At 48.1% G+C, this 17176-nt stretch overlaps 1 protein-coding gene across 1 annotated transcript in view; it reads left to right on the forward strand.

Moving 5' to 3' along the window:
* The first annotated feature begins 480 nt into the window (after window positions 1-480).
* TMEM184B (transmembrane protein 184B) overlaps window positions 481-17176 on the forward strand; it is a 31118-nt gene continuing 14422 nt past the window's right edge. The window contains exons 1-3 of the mRNA XM_084262795.1: window positions 481-792; window positions 13887-14147; window positions 16624-16789. Of these exons, the coding sequence (XP_084118921.1) occupies window positions 13947-14147; window positions 16624-16789 (367 nt within the window). The 5' untranslated portion in view covers window positions 481-792; window positions 13887-13946. The remainder of the gene's footprint in view (window positions 793-13886; window positions 14148-16623; window positions 16790-17176) is intronic.

The raw sequence follows: 17176 nt of genomic DNA on the forward strand, positions 1-17176 counted from the left end.
GGGCAGGGCCCGACCCGACCCCTCCCCTCCTCACCCCACCGGGCTGGGCCGAGGCGACCGGAGCCGAGGCCCGCCCGCCGGGAGGTAAGACGTGGCGGGGGCGGTTGTGGGCGCGCGGAGCGGGCCCGGGGGGGCCGCGCTGGCGGCGGGGGCGCAGGGGCGCTCGGTGAGGGTCCCGCAAACTCCCCTTACGCTCCGCAGCGGCGGGGCGGGGCGCGACCGCCGCTTCTTGCGCCCCCGCTAATCCCCTCTCCTCCTCCGCCTGTTCCCCGGTGCAGCCCGCGCACGATCCATTCCCCCCCCCTCCCCCCCCCGCTTCTCGCCCCGCGACTGCCGCCGTTCCCCCTCCGCGCACAGCCTGTCCCACCGCGCACACTCCCCCTGCGTGGCCTCCGTGCACACACGCGCACGCACCCCCGGCGCCTTCCCAGCAGCTCCCAGTGCAGCCCCCGCAGTCCTCCCCCCCTCCCGGTATAGCCCACACAGTTCCCCCCCTCCCTCCCCCCGACATCTCCCTGCTGCAGCCCGGCGTCCCACACACGCGTGTCCCCAGCGCAGCCCGTTCCCTCCTTCCCTGCTGTAAGGCTTTTCGGCAGCAACGGGTGGGTGTCACGCCTGCAAGGGCGAGTGTGGCCCCGGGCAGGCTGCCGCCACAGTAGACCCCGGCAGGGCGGTGGGTGCCGGGTTTGCGTTCGCTGTGCCTCCTCTGGTTCAGACAGAAGGACGGACGGACAGACAGGCGCCACATATACGTGCGTGGGAAGGCTGTGGCTGTGTGCTCCTGTATCGCAGGTGGGTTACGATGGGTCTTGTTTGGATGCTCGCGGTGGCTTGAAATTTCAGTTGCTCTGTTAAGGGCTAATTCGGTCTTGGCAACGTGTAGCGGAAGGAGGGCTTTGGAAGAACACGTGTGTGACTGGTTTCTGAGGAATTGTGATCCAGGAAGGGGACTGGAGGGGTTTCAGGGACAGCTCTGTGAAAGCTGCCTGGAACACTGTGAAGCTGTGAAGAATGGGAGGAGGAGGAGCAGTGGGATGTCTGGAGGAAATACTGAAGATGGTTCCTGCTTACAGAAAGTTTGAAACTGTTCTTGCTACATAAGGAACTCGAATAAAAGTAATGATTGAAGACATGGACAGGCTTCCCCAGAGAGAAGACTGTTTATCTCTGTTGAAGAGAAAAATAGAAGGCATTGATCAATAATAGAGCGAAGGCTAACAGGATGAATAGAATGTCTATCTCCTATCCTGCAAGAAAAAGAGAACAATCAATGAAAATGTAATAAAGCATACATCCCGCTGGCAAAGGCTTGTTTGTTTGGTTTTTTAGAACACAACAGTTAACTGTTCCTATGAGTTTGTGTTTCTGGAAGCTACCCTTGAGTATAAGAGTTTAGCAGCTTCCCTAAAAGGAATGGGAGATTTCTCTAGAAATGTTCATGTTATTTAGGTTTCTAATGCTAAAAAGTTTGTATTTTTATGGTACTTTTGGAAAAAATAAGCTCTCCCACTTTTAGGATGTTTCCTAAGGTAGAAACAATAAGGCTTTAGGGAGAGCTTTTCTTGTGGTGAAGGTATTCCACAAAGGCCTACTTCAGGGTTTTTTTCACCATTGTCCCCAGGAAAAATGGGCTTCTAATCTGCTCTGGTCTAGTGGAGCAGTTTTTAAGTCCTTAATACCATCGTTGTTATGGTTGCGCCGCAGACCTTAAGCGGCATGTATGCCTGCAGCAGGTGGCTACCTCTGCATCGGGAGCCAAAGCGATGTGGTCTGGCTGTAAAATGGTTGGGGAAGCACTGCTGCTGGAGTGAGCGTTTCTAACCGCTTCAGCGGTGTGGGGAAATGAGTTTCTTTGTGTCCTGCCCAGGTCTCCACAATCAGTTCGGAGCTCTGAACGGGTTGTGTTTGGAAATGTGGGGCAAAGGGAAGAAGGTCTCTTAATCACTTGGGCATCCTTTGTACTTGTTTGTCAGTCTCCTTGGGACACGTGGCAGTTGGAAGGGGAAGATTCTCAGACATGCACAAGCTGGTCAGAAAATAAAGCTCAGCGTGACTAGGTGGTTTGGCGTAACGAAAGCGTTCTGAGCTGGCTGGTTTCTGGCAATTTGACAGAACCTGGCTAGAAATCCACCTTGTTCTCTGTCAGATAGTTCCCCTGTTTGCTGGTAGTGGGCTGGGAGATGAGTGTTTGCAGTTCTGGGATTAGGGTTCTTCTTGTGGATAAAGGAAGGGTGAGTTGTTTGGGGTGGTGGGATTTTTTCCTAAGTCAGTTAGAAAGTTAATTTAATTATATCTTCTCCCCTCAATGCGAGTCCCTTTCTCTACCCAGTTCTACTGCTGAGTTAAATAAAACATCTGAGAATCAAGATTTGACTTAAGACAACAACCTTTTTATTTCCGCGTGATGGAACTTACCCTTCATCCCTGCTCCCCTCCTGTTTGGAGTCTGTGTTTAATTGGCTTATGTCTGCAGCGATGGAGATGAGCTCTTGCCTGCTCCTGCTAGCAGAAGTGCCCGTTTCCTTTTTTTCCAGCAGCTCAAAGGGTATCTTTGAGCTCTTGCAGCAGAGGCTGGTGGGAGCAGTGAATTTCTCAGGGGACGTTTGTTGCTTGGCCCTGGCTGCTTCAAGAGCCTGGTGTGTTTTTTGAAGAATTGAAGGCTGAGGCAAAATATGAAGTTGCAAATCAGACGTGTTGATTCTGAAGGGCTGCTGCTGTGACCAGTTTTCACAGCGTTTTCAGACTAAAATTGAGGAAGACAAGGTTGTAAAGGAGTGGTGAATGTACAGGTTGGGCTGTCTGCAGAAGCAAGAGAACAGTACAGCCGCAGAGGGAAATTGCTCTTAACCTTTGCACAGTAGAGCTTTCCTCATAGGCAGCCGCTGCTAGCTTTCTGCTTCACAGAGCTGCTGTGTGGCACTGAACAGCCAGTGCTGGGGGCAGGAGCTTCTCTCTGCTTTGGAGCTTGTGACTGATTGCACTCGCCGAGGCCTTGGGAAGTGGAGGTGTAGAGAAGAGCGTGGTGTTTGGGCTTTATGTGCTGACTTGCCTGTCTGTTTGCTTGAAGTGTGTGTGTTGTGTGTGCTGTTGGTCTTTCTTCCCAAAGTCTATGGGGTTTGCTTTCCTGTGGTGGAAGAGCTGTTTCCTGCCAAGGTGCTACACCCTAAGAGAACGCTTGGGACTCTGAAAGCTGTTTCATGCTGTGATAAGATGGATTAAAGCACTTAGTCAACATAACTGTCGAGTATGATAGCATTTGGACTGGAAACACCCTTCTGAAAAAGTGTTTGGTGGTGTTTTGTGAGTTGTTTTTTTAACTTTTCCCCCTGGTCGGACTTCCTTAGGAGAGAGCAACTGGACCTGTGTTCAGAGCAGCAATTCCCCAGGAAGGTTTTGGAGGTGAAAGTCTGCCAGCAAGCTGCAGACACCCTCCAGGAATCTCACCTCAGAGTCTTCCTCCTTCTAGGAAGAGGCAAGGTACTGGAGTACTTGCTTATAGCCAGGTCCTCTCTAGTCTTTCAAAGTCAGCTCAGTCTCTGTGGTGTTTTGGTTTGTGATGGTGTGATGTGTCTGTAAAGGCAACAGAGCAAGCTGTGTCAAGGGAAAATGCAGCGTACAGACAGGAACTGTGCTGTACCTTGGTGTGACCAGGTCGTTTTACCCCCCACACACACTTCCCTCTGGGGCATAATTTACACCAAACCAGAAGAGGAAATAACTTACGTGCCCTACCTGCAGCACTGAATGTCCTCTAACTCATAGAGTACCTGATACATATCTCCCCACCATCAAGTCTGTCTCTGGATTGAAAGGATGGGGATACTGCTGTTATCATCTTACAGTCCCAGTGCCTGGGAGTCTGATGATGCTGAAAGGATCAGCTGTTTGAAAAGGGTGTATCATGGCGAGTGACCAGGAGCATAGGGAGATGTGTCATGGCCTCAGACTTTTTTGTGTCTAACCCAAAAGCGTTCCTCTCTGCCTGGGCGTGTGGTACATCTGGCCCATGATCAACTCTGTGGCAGAAAGGTAAAAAAAAGCTCTCTCTGGTTCAGCAAAGAAAATTACTTGCAACATGTTATCTAGTGCAGCAGTGAGGCTTTGAGATGAAATAATACCTTTAAAAGCTGACCTTGCCAGGCTGTTGTTCCCTCCCCAGGCTGTGAAACATGACATCGATGCTATTGGAGGCTGCTGAGCTGACTGCTTGGGAGCCTGCAGTTGCCTGGTCACCTCCAGTTCAGGTAGAGCCCAGGCAGCAGCAGTGTAAGTAGCTGTGCCCCTGCCCAGGTCACTTAAAACAAACCTGGACAAGCTCGTCACCTGAGGCAGCAGGTTAGGAGAGAGTGAATTTCTCTTCACCACTCATCACATCTTGTCTCCTTGTTGCCAGTTTTGCTGGGAAGGACTGGATAAGTGTTTGGTCCTTGAAGCTCCTTGAAGCTGCTTCTCACATAGGAGCTGGGAGTGACCTTTCTCTTCCAAACTCTTCTGACTTTCAGACTTTTCTTTCCCTCTCCCAATGACTCTGTGTTGGCACTGATTTTATAGCAGAGTTTTAAGCTAGAAATTATTCATATAAATTTCTGTTTGGGCAACTTCACCCAACTGGATAATTTAATGTTACAATCTGTGGGTTGAAGTTTGGGGTTTTGTTCATTTTAAGTACGTACTCTCTCAGGTGTATGCTTGGTGTGCCCCTTTCTCTACAGAGAAAAATATGCATTGCTGTTGCTGACTTCTGGGATAGAGAAGAGGGGTTTCATAATCCCCTTGAACTGTGATTTAGTAGCTGTTGTCATCCACCTGCTCCTAACAGTATCAGCAACATCTCTGCAAACCTCTGTGATCAGCTTCAGGCCCGAGTCAGGAAAAGGTGAGCAGCTTCTAGCTGCTCCTGTGTCATACATAGCCTTGGGCAAGGATTTCCCCCCTGATGCCCTCTCTACTTGCTGTGCTTTAGCCAGCAAGGGTGAGAATGGTGTTTTCCCCCAGCATTCCTCTCTGTCTGTGAGCTTCCAGAGGTAACTTCCTGTAAGGCCAGTGTTGTGTCTGGCTCATTCTTTATCAAGCAGAGCTGGGACACTGATATATCCAGACCTTGGCGTTTTTGTGTGGGGAGGAACTCTCCTCTCCCAGGAGTCCAGGAATTCAAAGCTCCTGATTCTGCTTTTAGAAGTCTGTAGCTGTAGGATTGTTTTTTTTTTTTTGATGGAATAGCAGTGCAGGAGAGAAGTATGGAGGGAGTCAGTGTTGAACAGGAGGAATGAAATTAGGAGTTGATGATTTTGGGAATTAATAAGAGGATGGGTGTATCTTACGTCCAGAGTTAAAAAAAAACCCTAAAAGCCCAAACCAACCCAAAGCTAAACAGTTCAGATGTAATTCTGGCAGTAACAGAACGGCTTCATAGTGAGTGGCTTTGGGTGCTTTGTTGAGAGTCACCGTTTTGACTTCTGCAGTGCTCATCACGGCTGCATATTTGCATGAGAGAATGATTGCTGGGGAAGTCAGATGTGCCATCTCCCTCATGTGCATCACTGCATGGTTTGTGATAAGATGTCTGGCATTTTCCAGCACATTTACTTGCTAAATTTAAGTACAGATCTGATCTGATAGATTCTGTGTGGAGAAGTATGCTCTGGTATCAAAACCCTCTCCCTTCATGTGGGACTGCTACGAGTTCTGTGGCTTTTGATCCTGCTGTGGAGTTTGACTTAGAGTAACCATACACCCTGTGCCAACTTTAAATCTGTTGTTTCCTCCATCTTGGCACTTGGAAGTGGGGAAGGATGAATGCAAGTGCTGGTGGTGAAGTACGTGAGGATTTGGAAAATGAAATGCAAACTTCCGCTGTTGTGCCCTACGCAAGTGTTTACAACACATCCTTTTTCTCATCATCTCCTTCCCCTCTGCTGGTTGCAGAACATCTTTGTAGTCCCTCTGTGTTTCTCTCCTGGGAGCAGAGAGCTTGACTGGTGCATGTGGAATTGGGGCCGCTGGGCATATGGAAAAAGGACACAGGGCATGTGTGCTTGATCCTGCTCTCAAAGGAGAGACTGGAAGGTTGTGGAACATCCCTTCTCCTCCTCTCCCTCCCACTTTCTCTTTTTCCTATCCCCTTCCAAAAAAGGGACTGGATGTTGGATGTTGACCTATAGCAGTGTGGGTCAGTCCACACACATGAAAAAAGAGGAGGATGGGGGAGGAGGGCTGCACGAGTACAGCGAGACAACAGAAATTAATAGAGCAGAAGAAAACTCTGGAAAGAAGAGTGCACAGTTCAGGGTAAAAGGGTTTTATTGTTGATTCCAAGTTTTTAAATGGAGACAGGAAGCTGCTGTCTGACTGTATGGGTTAGCAAAATGGATGGGGGCTGTGTAAGCTGGAAGTGGAGAAGATTTTTGTGGTGTTCCCAGTGTTTAATTTCCTTAAAACAAGAAAAGAAGCTGCGTGGCCTTGTTGAAGGTTGAATTGTTTGTGCGTGCGGTGTGCTCTTACGTGCGCGTAGGCGTCGGATCATCTCTTGAATATGGCTTAGTGGGTGTGTACATCATTGCCCTGCAGTTTGGTCCTCTCGGGTGCCCAACTCCTCTACCTTCTGCTTCTGGCTAATGGTCTTCCTGCTCCGCTCATGCTGATGCTACTGGTTTTGTGTGTCTCGGTGACACTTCTCTCTTTGTTTCACTGACTGTACTGACAGCTGTTTAGGAAATTGTGACCAGGCAAAACCTCTTCAGCATTCAGACTGCTTACACCTCTGGAGAAATAACACTGTGAAGAGCTGTATTTGGATCTGAATTTGTTGTGCAGAGAGGGGAGTCATGCGTTCAGCTGGTGCAAACACAGCAGTTGTAGATTCGATCACTGCACGCTTTTGTAAGTCTCGTCCAATGGCCATCTTCTAGCTGAGCATGTTACTGCTCACGTGTGTTTGGGGTTATGTATGGGTGCATGTGTATGAAGGGTGTGCTGTGGGGTGATTGTCACAGACTTGAGGTTAATAAAGCTTTGCCCAGCGTGAAGAGTAAAATCTAACCAGTGTAGCTCATTCAAAGTTGCACGCTGGGTCACGTACTTAACTGACAGGCTGTTTCAGGAATGCTACCAGAGAGCTTAAAAATGCTCTGTTGGGACCTTTCCATGTCTCGCATAGCTAACTTAGCTAGATGCTGCCCCAGAGAGCAAAGGCAAATTAAGAAGTAATAAATTTAAAAGCATTTGATTTTTTTTCTTTAATGGCTATCACTGATTGGAGCTGCACCAGCGGCTCTCTTACTGTGTGGCATTGTGTTACCTTGCCCTGGCTCTCTTCATCCTCCTTTTCCTACTTTTTGCCAGATCAGCTGGTGATGCAGTATATACCTAGCACAATGGAAAGAGCTGATCCCAGTTGGCAATTTTAGGCGTTCTTAGAATTTAAAATCATCTAAAATAAACCTTGAACCATTTTCTTGTGTGTTCTTTTACACCTTATAAGTCTAAGGGCTGTTCTGAAAACCATAAAGCTCCTGCTTTCAGTAAGGTAAAGCTCTGGCTTGTATCCTGTTAGATGCAGAAAATACAGACTTTAAATCACCTGCTACACGGCACTTCTGCTTTGATCTGCTGGGGTCCAGAATAAGGATAATTTAATGGAGAAACTCTTGGGGTAATAAGAAGTGAAAGGGGAGTGGAACATGGTTTTGTGGTATTTTAACAGCAACAAAAATCAGCATGGTGGGTATTTGAAACTCCACTGAGTGTGGTGCAGGTTTTAAGGAGGAGCAGTTTCTTGCCTTGGAGCTTTCTGGGAGAACCTTGCAGCCAGGTCATGCTTGTTTTGTTGGATTGTCTTGTACAGCAGAAGGAGGCTTAGCAGTTAAGACTCTTTCATGGGATAGCTTTGTGTATCATTCTTTGCTCTCTCAGCAGTTTAGAAATGAAATACTTCTAGCCTTGGAGGAGATGATCTATTTTAAAAACACAGATTGTGTTTGCAGATGGCAGAGAACGGCTTCAAAGTCATGTCATTCGGGGTTCCTTTCCTACTGACATCAGGGCAAAGCGCCTGTGCTGTCACCGGGCTGAGCGGGTCTTGCTCTGAGCAGACAGCCCGCTCCTCCTTTAGTAGGCTCTGTGATTGAATACGTGTTCAGAAGTACCCTGTGGGACTGAAGGACCAAGCCCAAACATTTTTCCCCTCCTTTGACACAGCTTTTGTTGTGTCAGAAATGGGAGTTACATGTTTATCTTCAAGCTCCTCCTTGGTGGTGACATTTTCCATGCCTTCATGCAAGCCAAAAATTAAGTGCCACGTCCCTTCTGTTTACTGCTCTGAGTTTAACATGGCAGCTTCTTCCACTGAAAATAGAGACAGAAGGCCTCTGTTTCCAAAAGATACGGGAATGACAATCTGCCTCTGATGGAGAATTACAGTGCTGCTGTTTTTCTGTGGATGCAGGTCCTGCAGACACATCCCCATCAGCTCTGCTCTGGTGTGGGGTTTGTAGCAGAGCCAGTCCCCACACAATTTGGAGCCCCTTCCCTATCACAGAATCTCAGTACTGATGCGTTGTGCCTCTGGGTTTTTATCAGGATAGTTATCTTGGTATTAATAGCACCTACTTTGCTTTATTTTCTTCTCTCCTCCTTGCATTGAGAATAGACTGTGATAGTGCTGAAGCGCCTTTCAGAACTGTTAGGTAAATTTAATCTGATCAGTGTTTAAGTTAATGCTTTACCAGTGCAAGGTCCTTTCTTGCTCTAGTGTGTGGAACTTGTAATAGCATCTGGGCAGTGACACATAACAGCGGGATGGGGTTGTCATCTCTGTCTTTCACATTTGGGGTTGTTAGCTGCAGACCTGAGCAGCGCTCAAAGCTTCATGTACAATCCATACAGGAATTGTTAGGGCTGATCCAAGTTTCCTGTGGAAATACACCTAAACCCACATCCACAAAGTGTTTACCCAGATGTACTTTTCCACATGTGTGTTTTCAGTTTCTAGAGTTTGGTGGTTTTCCTTGGCTCTCTTGTTCTCCTGGTGCTATTTGGGATGTGCTGTATTGTAGGTTACCTCCGGGGGGAGCAAGATAGTCAGCTGGAGATGGGTAGAGCTTCAAGAGTGAAATCTGGAAGTGTTGAAATAGTTTCCTTTGATATATTTAGGAGAGCCCTCTGGAGAAGAAGAATAAGTGTGCAAGTAACATTACTCTCCTTTGAAATGGAAGTGATGAGGTGTAGGTAAAGGAGATGGGCAGAGGAAACAGGAGATGGCAGAAGAGAGAAAACTCTTGTGTGTGTGTTGGGTTAGTCTGGACCGTGTTGTGTTGGTAATTCAGGTTTCTGAATGCCCTTGATTTGCCATATGGTAATGTCAAGTGCCTTCCTCATGGTTTGGTGCCTTGCAGTGCTGGGAGCCGCATGGGCAGAGAACAAAAATGATAGTTGTCCCAAGGACCTTAAACTGCACAAGAAACGAGAGGTATGGCCAGCTGGGAGGAGCACACGGCAAAGACATCATGGCCAGCAGCCTGAGCGTTGTCAGGTCATTGCACAGCTAGAGTAGGAGTGGGACAGTGGAGAGAATAGCGAGGTGGCTATGAAATAGGTTTGTGGCTGTTGGAAAGAACCTTTCCCTGGGGCATGGGAGGAGGCAGGAAGGTGTGTATTGTGGCCCTGACATGGGCTGTGATGGAGGTGGGTGTCCAAGAAACAAGTCTGGAAACACATTCACTGTGCCAGGTAAGAGGGATGCTGCTTACACCAGGGTGCTGGATCTGTAGCTTGCCAAGGCAGCGTGTTCACTGCTGTGATGTGTTCCCAGGGACTACCTTTGCTGGAAGCCTTTCTGAGGATGTGTTGGACTTGCATCCCATTACATGGTGGGGAAAAGGCATCTCAGAAACAAGGCCGGCTAAGGCAGGTGGTTGCTGTAGTCAGTCCTCACGTTGCTGTTTTTGACAAGGCAAAAGAGGAGCAAGTGGACTATGACCTGCTGATAGTGAATGAGCTGAAATCCACTCACCTGGTTAAGGCTCCGATCATCTGTGCTGTTATCTATTTCTTAACTATAGCACAGAGTTTCTCTTTCAGTTTCAGCTCCTTCCATACAGTAGACTTCCATAGTAGTTTTGTGCACTGCCTCTACCTGTCACTAGAAACGGTGTATGGGACTCCAGAGGATTAGAAGGGATAATTTGGAAGGTATGATGTTAATATTGCAGATTTGGGAGTACGTTGTTCCTTTCTGCTTCATTGGTAAGGAGAACGTGCTGCAAACTGATGTTTACACCAGTAAAAAATATAAACTGCCTAAAAAGTTGTCATCATGGGCAGCTCTGAGGAACAGGGGTGTTCTCATGGGTGAGATGGATTGGGGATTGGGGTAGGAGAAGTGGAGCCCTGGTTAAGAAAGTCTGTGTACCTTCTCTCAGAACACAGTGATGGAAAGAGTTAATAATTTCAGTGACTGTGTGAGTTAAAGGGGAGTAGGTGAAGAATGATGAGTCATGATGTCATTAATGGCTGTTGATGTATAATCACAAGGGGGCAGTGTTAAGGTTACGTACACAACTTGAACTTGGAAGTGTCCTTGCTTCTGAACATGTAGCCCTTGACACGTCAGAGTGCTTGTTGATCACTTTTTGCTGCTTCAGCTTCTTTAAAAATGAGTGTGGAGAAGAGTGGGAATTCCCTCTCTGATCTTCAGTTCTGCTGGTGTTACATTTGGGTCTGTGCTGTTGGTGCAGCTTGAGCGTGGAGCTCCAGGTCCCATCCCTTCAGCCACTGGTGGTCTGCAGTGACAATCCTTTACTCCTTGAACTTTAGGAAGGGCTTAGCAGCTTCCTCTCTTGCATAGCTTCCAAAGTGCACTGGGATGTGCAGGATCTCAGCTGGCTGGACTTTATTTAGAGCTTGGTTAACCACAGGTGCATCTGCTCTGATTTCATTTTAGATGTGCCCTTTGTGAGCTGAGAGGAAGCACTCTCAGCACTGTGAGTGCTCAGTTGCTGTAGAAATCCATTTCTTCTCAAAGCAATATAAAATTTGCTACCTTGAGACATCCCTATCCAGCCTTCCTCTCCCTGAAGTTTGTAGGTGTAGTATAGGGGTGTGTGTGTACCCTTTGAAACTCAAAGCTTAGCAGCTATATTTCCTGTACTGAGCAGGACTAGAAAGGAATTACCCCTCAGTACATGCAGTTATGGAAAGCCATAACTCAGACCAGGGATATTTTGGAGAAAGAATGACTGGAAAGAATGAAGAAAAGCCAAATTTAGCGATTATTTAGTAAATTAAACCGTAACAGTTGTGCAGCTCCCTCTGTAGTAAGATAATACCTGCTTAAACAAATCTGGGTATTTCCCAGGATTTGCATTTGTTCTCTTCCCCCTATGGATAAAGCAGAAATGCAGTGGGATGTGGCATAAGTAACATCAGAGGGCTGCACACTGATGGTGCAAACAAGTGTTTTGCAAAAGCATGTGGTGGAGGAGCAGTTTGTGTGCCTTCGTGCACCTGTGGAAATGATTTGCTCGTGGCCATCTGCTTTTACTGGGTGCCTGTTCCTGGATTCATGCTGTGGCTTCAGGTGAAGCACGGCTGGGGCCATTTGTCTGTGGATGTATGATCTGTTTCATGTTCTGCTGTGGCCTGTCACTCAACAACAGACACGTCCTTCCCTGCTGCAGCTGTGAACTCTGGTGATGCATCCTTGACAATCTGCATCGGTGGATAAGGAACTGGGTGGTCAACAGCTCAGTGTCCATGTGGAGATCTGTGGCAAGTGGTGTTCCACAGGGGTCAGCACTGGGACCAGTGCTGTTCGCTGTCTTTGTTGGTGACGTGGACAGTGGGATTGAGTGGATGCTCAGCAAGTTTGCCAACAGTACCAAGCTGCGTGATGAGGTTGACACACTGAGGGAAGGGATGCCATTCAGAGGGACCTTGAGAGGCTGGAGAGATGGGCCCATGCAAACTGCATGAAGTTCAGCAAGGCCAAGTGCAAGGTCCTGCATGTGGGTTGGTGCGATCCCAAGCACAACTACAGGCTGGGCAGAGAATGGGTTGAGAGCAGCCCTGAGGAGAAGGACTTGGGGGTGCTCATTGATGACAAGCTCAACGTGAGCTGGCAGTGTGTGCTAGCAGCTCAGAAGGCCAACTGTGTCCTGAGGCACATCAAGAATAGTGTGGCCAGCAGGTCGAGGGAGGTGATTTGGGCAGAATCACTCCACTCTGGTTTTGTGAAACCCACCTGGAGCACTGCATCCAGCTCTGGGGTCCCCAGTACAGGAAAGATGTAGAGCTGTTGGAGTGAGACCGGAGGAGGCCACAAAGGTAATTGAGGGCCTGGAGCACCTTGCCAGTGAAGACAGGGTGTGAGAGTTGGGCTTGATCAGTCTAGATAAGAGAAGGCTCTGGGGTGACCTAAGTGCAGTGTACTAATACTTAAAGGGGTCCTACAGAAAAGTGGTAGAGGGACTGTTCACCAGGGGATGTAGTGATAGGACAAGGGGCAATGGCTTTAAGCTGGAAGAGGGAAGGTTTAGGTTAGATGTTAGGAAGAAATTATTTATTATGAGGGTGGTGAGGCACTGGAACAGGCTGCCCAGAGACACCCCATCACTGGAGGTGTTTAAGGCCAGGTTACATGGGGCTTTGGGCAACCTGGTTTAGTGAGGATGTCCCTGCCCATGGCAGGATGGGTTTGGAACTAGGTGATCTTTGAGGTCCCTTCCAACTCAAAGCACTCTATGATTCTATGACCTTTCCATAGCTCTTCCCATCAGCTGATTTTAAAAGGCCTGTGTAAGAACTACGTCTCTGCTTTTTTCTTTTTTATAGTTATATAGTATATGGGCATCCCAAAAACTAGTAGGAGGTTATCAGAAAGAGGCATTATTATGGTTTTCCTCTTGGTAACCATATCTTTGCTACAACTGCATCAGAAGCAGCTCTTCTAGTGGATAGAACCAGTGGCTGCTGGCTTGTGATCTTGGTTTAAGTGGAGTATCTACCTCCAGTCCAGAGGTCACATTACAGCCTGCTTACAACCAATTTGAAAATAATAACTCCATTAGGTCTTAGACCTTCAAAAATTTGTTCCATAGATAAAAAACAGTTTTTCATCTAGAAAATGACCAGTGATCATGCTGCTTTGAAATGTTGCATCTCCTTGTGTTCTGGGTGTGTTTTCGTGGGTCAGCTGGCTTTTAAAAGCCATTTGGGTTAAATTCACATAATGTAGAAACCAATGTTAAGTTAGTAGTATTAGTGACAGGCTGGCTAAGTGTACCATGCCATACGATGTTTGATGTAAGCCTCACTTTTGTACTCTCCTTTCTAGCAAGGAGAGCTTTCAGTGCATGTCCTTCCAACGAAGGTGCTTTAGGCTGAGTGTAGTTTTCAGAATGGCAGTAAGAGAGGTGGGGGTTGCTTGCTGGAGGAATAAGAATACCTTTTCTTTCTTCCCTGCTGCGCCATGACACTTTGTGGGGCAGGTTCTTGTTGCCTACTGCTGCTTGTTCTGCTGCCTTGCAGATGAAACCAAAAGACTAAGACTCTGGCTTTGTGTGACAGGGCAGAAGAGCCATTGCTTTTGTGGAAAGTAGAGCTGTGAACTTAGGTGTGCCTGGGTGAACGCTGTGTCCAGCTTGTTCTGAAATAGATTTATTGCAGAAGTTTCATCTTCTTGGGGAGGCTGTGTTGTGAGTCGTGGAGAGGTTTGCTGGTACCGCGTTATTCGTTGCGTCAAGTGGGGTGGCAGTGGCAGACTTATCCAGGTCCTGTTCGTAAAGCATGTGAGCAGCCTGGTGAAAGGCATGTGAGAGGTGCAATGTACTGTTACGCTCCTGAGGCCTTTCAGCTGGGTTCAATTCCTTCTTCGTTCTTTTCTTTGACAGGTCTTGGCCTGTGGGCAGCTCTTTAGCAATCTGAACTGGAACCTCACACCAAAAGGCACCATGATAGTGATGACTGATGTCACTGCAGCCCCCAGATTGGGGTCAACTGCCACCACTCCAGCTGTGGCTCCCAATTTCTCCTGGATGCCAGAGGACGGCAGTCCCACAGCTGTGGAGCAGCCAATATTCCTCATGACCACTGCTGCTCAGGCCATCTCAGGTTTCTTTGTGTGGACAGCTTTGCTCATCACCTGCCATCAGGTAAACACTGTCACTCGTACTTCTCATCCTTTTCTTCTCCCCACACGGAGTAACGTGTGATTCCCTGGCATATCTCTGTCAGATAAAACTGAGTTAATGGGGGTTTGCAGGCTCTGGAGTGGTACCCAGACCTCTTCTTTGGGGTCTGATATATTGTGCTGATGAAGGTGTCAAGTTTTATACAAAGGGCTTGTTTCGCCCAGGTTCAGAGCGTCTCCATAGTATGAATGGAGAGGAAGCAAGCTCTTCACAGCCAGCAGGTGTAAAACATCTGGCCATCTCTCAAGCATTTGCAGAAAGGTGTGTTATCTCAAGCCATCCTTTCCCAGGTCTTGTAGCTGAATCCAGCCATTTTGTTATTGTGTCGGCTGTTAGCTAAATAATCACAGTCATCTGTTGTTTGACATACCTCCTTTGATCTCCTGGGCCAGTGGATTCCACGGGCTGAACTCAGCTGCGGAAAGGAGTAGCAGGAAATGGTTTATTTTCATTTTTTCTCCTCCCCTCTTTCTGGGGCAGGTGCCCTGGGAGCCAGAACAAGTCAAACCCTGCATCCTGTTCTGTACCTCTCTTTCATGCGGTTGTCATGTGAACTGGAAAACACAGTGGGGAAACGCAAGCCCTGTTATTTATCAACCTGTGTTTTGTACCTGTTGGTCTGTAGATTCCAGAGTGATGACTAGGATCCAGAAAACTACAGCCTATTGATGGAATACAGGGGCTAGTGAAGTTCAGAAATGAATTAGTCACCGATGAATAAGAGTAACACCTGCAGTTTCACCGGCTTGGGTAACAATTACAAGTACTGAGGATCCTCCTGTTTCGGAGTGCAAATTGATTGCCTACTGGGGGGCAGGAAGGAATCTTTCCTCTGCAGTGTAGCATTGCACAGTTAGGCATTAATGGCCTTGTCCAAAGAAAGCAGAGGAGGTCAGGGCCAGAGAGGCGCTGTTGATTGAAACACGCTGTTGTCCTGTTACAGGGCAGCAGTCCTGTGCTCTCATAGGCGCACAGGTTGCAGGGCTCTTGTGACATCCCAAGGGCAAAGCTTAGAGTCATCTGAACTCCAGTGTCAGCTGTCCCTGTGCTGGGTGAGGTGTGTCACTGGGATTGTCACTAGGAAAAAATATCCCTAAGGTTTTTTAGCTTATTTTCAACATGTTCTCCTCTGGAAATGGGGCTTTTTTGAGCTCTGTGTGGGATAGGGAGAGGAAACAGAAATGTTTTGAGCCCTTCAGTCGATTTTGACCATATCTGGCCAAGAGGCAGGGAGAGAGGAGCAACAGGCAGCTGTAGAGAGCCAATCCTCTATCTCTTCTGGTGGAGAAGCGAGAGCATTGTGTACGCTTTGCTAGACCTTGGAGAGAGCTCACAGCACTCCCAAATAAATGTAGGGTGAAACATCAGACAAATGCTTGTGCCTCCTAAGGCACCAAAGCGGTCAGTCACAAGGCATGCACATAACAAACTAGCTGTTATTAATCCTAGCAGTTGGGCAGCAGCTCGGCCAGGGCTGTCGTAGGAAGGCCTTGCCTTCGGAGAACATGCCCTCTGCTGGCTCCATGGCCAACAGAGCCTCCCTGTAGCTTGTGCCGAAGCTCTGGCTCTGTTATTAGGCCGTGACAGGAGTGGTGCTCATCTTCAGGGTGTGCTTGCAGTCAGTGTTTGTCCCAGAAGGTGGGTACTCTGTGAAAAAGCATCTTAGGTGTGAGAGTTAATGACGGCTATCAAACTGAGCAGTGGGATTGGGGAGGGTGGAGGCATTGCAGCCCCCTCAGCCAGTGACTTGGGGGGTTGGCATGTGTGCAGGCAGCCAGGCAAAACAACTGGTGTGGCTGCCTGGTTCCTTTGAACGCGGTGCATGAGCTCGGTGCTCGTTTGATGGCTGATGCTTCTTGGCCATGCTGTCACTGATGTGCAGGGTGGCTCTTTCTGAGCAGATGGGCTGTGGCTTCTCAGCTCTTGGCAGTGCTGTGAAGGACTCCCTTAGGTTGTTTCAGGTCTTGAAAGCATCCAGAACTGCCAAGAGAGTGAGAACGTTTGCAGTGAGCATGTGCTTCAGTGTATGCGCCTTCCCTCTTCAGTGAAGAGCAGCCCGCAGTGTTATGAATGTTAACTACTAAACACAGGATAGCAGGAATGTGGGAATGATAATTCGGGAAAAGGGTCTGAACAAAAGAATACGGGCAAGGGGATGATAATAACAGAACATTAATGGCCTGTAAGAAAGTAGATTAGAAATGTTTCTGCTTCCTTTTCCTCCTCCTTCCCCGTCTGCAAACTAAGGGATGCTGTATGGATGCCACAAGATAACTGATGAGGTTTTTTAATGCTTGGCACCTTGAGGCTGCTGGAGGCAATCAAGAGGTGATTTACTGAGTTTGTTTTCCCTGGCCCAGTTGTCTCTGCAGTTCCACTTTCTCCTCTCTACTCCATGTACCGCTGACCCTGGTGTCTCCCCTCTCTGTCCTCACAGATCTACATGCATCTTCGCTGCTACAGCTGCCCCAACGAGCAGCGCTACATTGTTCGGATCCTCTTCATTGTGCCCATTTACGCCTTTGACTCGTGGCTCAGTCTCCTCTTCTTCACCAATGACCAGTACTATGTTTACTTTGGCACAGTGCGGGACTGCTATGAAGGTAAGGAGGGGGAGGTGGGAAGTCTCTGTCCTGAGAAGATTTTTGCTTCTGGCTGAGAACATGGAGAAAGCATCTCTGTCACTTACTGAGACAGAGTTTTACGATGTGCTTGACTGGTTGACCGTGGCTTGCTCACTACCTGAAAAATAGTCATAGGATGGTTTGTGTTGGGAAGGACCTTTATAGATTATCTAGTCCAACTTCACTGCCATGGGCCAGGATATCATATTGCTCAAAGCCATGTCCAACCTGGCCTTCTCCCTTGCTGCCCCGTCCAACCTGGCCTTCTTCCTTTCTGGCTTTTGAGCATGAAAAGAACTGTTGAGCCTTCCCTCCAGAATTCTGTAGAGACCAAGCGTATGATTTTCTTGGGTCCTTTGTTTCAGG

Source organism: Gallinula chloropus (assembly GCF_964237585.1).
Source record: "Gallinula chloropus genome assembly, chromosome: 1".
NCBI classification, from domain to species: domain Eukaryota; kingdom Metazoa; phylum Chordata; class Aves; order Gruiformes; family Rallidae; genus Gallinula; species Gallinula chloropus.